The following is a 3,083-nucleotide window of genomic DNA, read 5'->3' on the forward strand; positions in this document are numbered from 1 at the left end:
CCTGTAATGTTATCTCATTAGGATGTGATTCACAAAACATTTGACTGAAACTGGTGTTTTGTAGGGGTGTTTATAGTGAATAAGAACAGAGAGGAATGCCATTGTCAATTAGCACTGGCAGAATTATGGCTTAAACTGAAAATCCAGTTCTGGATGGCCTAGCACACCTAGAACAAACTGTGGACACACAGTCCAACTCCCATAAGAACGCAGGAGTCCTCTGGCCTTTGTCTCAGTAAGCTCTCCGGCATTCATAAGAGCCCCAGGCCATGCTGCCATCTTCTTTCGTCCAAGGTGAAGGATCATGAAGGGAAGAGGCATCTGAGCCCTCCTCTAGGGAGAGGGGCACCACCTTGGGTGGGAGGTCATTTGACACTGTCATGAAAGAAGTGAAGGGGTAGGGAGGGGGAGTGGGGTACGCTGGAGTGTGGGGCAGGTCCTCCAGTGCATGCATTGAGTAGGACTGAGCCCCCGCGAGAGACGGCCCCCAACCCATGCTCCTGTGCTGGGTGCTGCTTCCTGACTCCAGCTGAGAGAGACAGCTGCTGCTGGGTGGAAAGGTCTGCAGGGCATCCGCAGGCACAGGGTCTGGCTGGCTGAGACCGTCTGGCACCGTCTGTTCCCAGGAGTCTCTCTAAAGAGAATGGCAATGGCACAGGAATTAGCATTTAACTGATGCTCGGAGGACACAGCGCTGCCACTGGACTGAGGCATCCAGAGAAGCCTTGGTCTTCCCTTGCTGCTGCTGAAGCCCACCGGCCAGGCAGCTTTTTCCCCCGGGGTCTGACCCAATCCAGGAAAATCGGAGTTAATTTCTACTTGTGGATGTTGCTCTAAGCCCCACATTCCTCTTTACACAAGCAGGGGAAGGCAGCACCCAGTTCTGGTTTGGTGAAGTAGCCTTACAATGACATGGGCTCTAGAACCACCTGGGGTGGGTGCACCCTACCTGCTCAACGGTGCTTTTCTTGGGGAGGACTGCGTTCATTCACAGTACCACCCACCCATCACCCTCCTGACACTGAACTGTTCATCTGAGAAATGGGGCACAGATTTCTTGAGGAGCTGCTGCAAGCCTTAAATGAACAAAGGCCGGTAAAAGTTCTTGTCACAGAAGGAGGTTAATTCCCTGTCCCACCCTCTTTGTCTAAAATTCCAGCCTCATCAACTCAGCCCATTGTGGCAGGAGGCTTTACAGGTTTCGGTCAAAGGACTATTAGCAGCTTTTAGAGCTCTCTGAGCTTAGCTCTTTGGAGGGATCAAAAGAGAACAAGGTAGGGGGCGGGTTGTGAAGAAGCTGGAGCAGCGGGCCTGGAAAGGAAGCGGAAGAGGAAGCTCTGTTCATCTCTTGGGGGAGCTTATCTAATGCTATCTAGACTTGACTTCTTCGGGGGTCACAAAGGCCTGAAGACTCTTGCACTAACAGGTGGGGAGCATTCAGTAAACCATAGAATAATAACAAAAACGAACATGAATTTATCTTAGGGGCCCCTGGTTCAAAACCCTAGATGGGCGCTTTTGATGACTTGGTTGATGTGATCTTTGAGAAAGACCCCCTCAGAGGTGCCCCAGAAGAGCCAGCCTGACCCGGCACCTCCAGGGGTGATCAAAGAAGCCGAAGGAATCCCCGAGCATCCAACTGGCATCAGCTCGGTTAACACGTATGAGGGCTGGGCTGCAGGAGCTGGGGCCTCCCCTTCCTCCCCACACGTGAAATAGCCATACTCACACACACAAAGTGAGTTGGGTCACTGGGGAAAGGAGGTGGCAGGAGCGGCGGCAGAGTTGAGGTGCCGAACAGGGAACCCGGTGTCGGGGTCAGCGCTGGTGGGCGGTAGTCTCCATAGGGCTCTGCTAGGTAGGACTCCAGCAGGCCTGTGTGACTCTGCCCAGCGGAGGATTCACAGGCAAAGGGCTTGGTGGTGCTGGAGGTGTAGAGGTCATTGGAGAACTGTTTGCCGCTATGGAAGTCCGAATCAGACAGGAAAGACCTCCTGACACCGTAGTAGCCAGACATGACTGGTGATCCTGCAGCCGAATGAAAGAGAATCGGGCACAAGTTTCAAGTAGGAAGTTCAGAGCATTGCGGCCTGCATTGGTGTCGTGTGGAAAGATGGTACCCACATGTGCCCGACACCACTGTTAACAAAGAAACATACATGTCTTGAACGGCATGCAATATTCCCGCGTCACTCTTTCATCCCAAACAGACATGTTTAAGTCCAGTCTGGCTTAAGGATGAAGTCATGTTATATGTACAATAACATCACTGAGATAATGATTTATCATGTGTCTTCCAGGTCCAGATACTTCTAGGAAGTGGCACAGAGAGATAAGTTAAAGAATTCCTTCCTATGGTGTCCTTCTCAGCATTAGCTGTCAACCTGACATAGCCTAGAACCACTGGCAAAGAGTCTCGAATGAGTGTCTTTATCAGGTTGGTCTGAGGGTATGTACATGAGGGATTTCATTGATTGTTAATTGATGTGGGGGGGTACCCACTGTGGGAGGCCCCATTCCCTAGGCAGGTCGCCCTGGGCTATGTAAGAGAACTAAGTGTAAGCCTGCCAGTGAGTCGGCTACTGACATTCATCCGTGCTTTCTGCTTCAAGTTCCTGCCCTGACCTCCCCCGACGATGGGCAGTAATTTGGAAGCCTAAATAATCCCCTTTCTCCTAAAGGTTGCTCTTGGTCATGGTGTTTGTCACAAGCAAGAGAATGAAACTGGAATGTTTGGAATCAACGCCTTTTGATGGAACTATAAACGTTTTCCCATGGCTTTTGAACAACATCTCGTAGCATACAGGACTGTTTCCAAGGGTTGCTTCTGGACTTTTTACATGAGATAATATCTCTCTAGATAAGATGACACATATCCCACCTCAAGCCAAGGACAAGTGTACCGTCTTCATTTATCTATTTATTTATTGGACACTGATCTTCACCATCATGTGATCTTCACCTAGCCTGCATCAGTAGATGGCTTGCCCTGAGACAATATTGTTGCAGAAAAGGCTTTATTTTTATTTTAATTTTCATCCATCCATCCATCCATCCATCCATCCATCCATCCATCCATCCAT

The 3,083-nt window shown here is 50.0% G+C and overlaps 1 protein-coding gene across 1 annotated transcript in view; it reads right to left on the bottom strand.

Annotated features, from left to right (window-relative positions):
- Nucleotides 1-232: 232 nt before the first annotated feature.
- The window catches only part of Pou2af2 (POU class 2 homeobox associating factor 2), a 44,278-nt gene continuing 41,427 nt past the window's right edge, over nucleotides 233-3,083 (bottom strand). The window contains exons 5-6 of the mRNA XM_055622064.1: nucleotides 1,730-2,028; nucleotides 233-634 (exon numbers count right to left, since the gene is read on the bottom strand). Coding sequence (XP_055478039.1) covers nucleotides 233-634; nucleotides 1,730-2,028 — 701 coding nt within the window. The remainder of the gene's footprint in view (nucleotides 635-1,729; nucleotides 2,029-3,083) is intronic.

This window comes from Psammomys obesus, unplaced genomic scaffold (genome assembly GCF_907164565.1).
Source record: "Psammomys obesus unplaced genomic scaffold, mPsaObe1.curated_primary_1811, whole genome shotgun sequence".
Classification (NCBI taxonomy): Eukaryota; Metazoa; Chordata; class Mammalia; order Rodentia; family Muridae; genus Psammomys; species Psammomys obesus.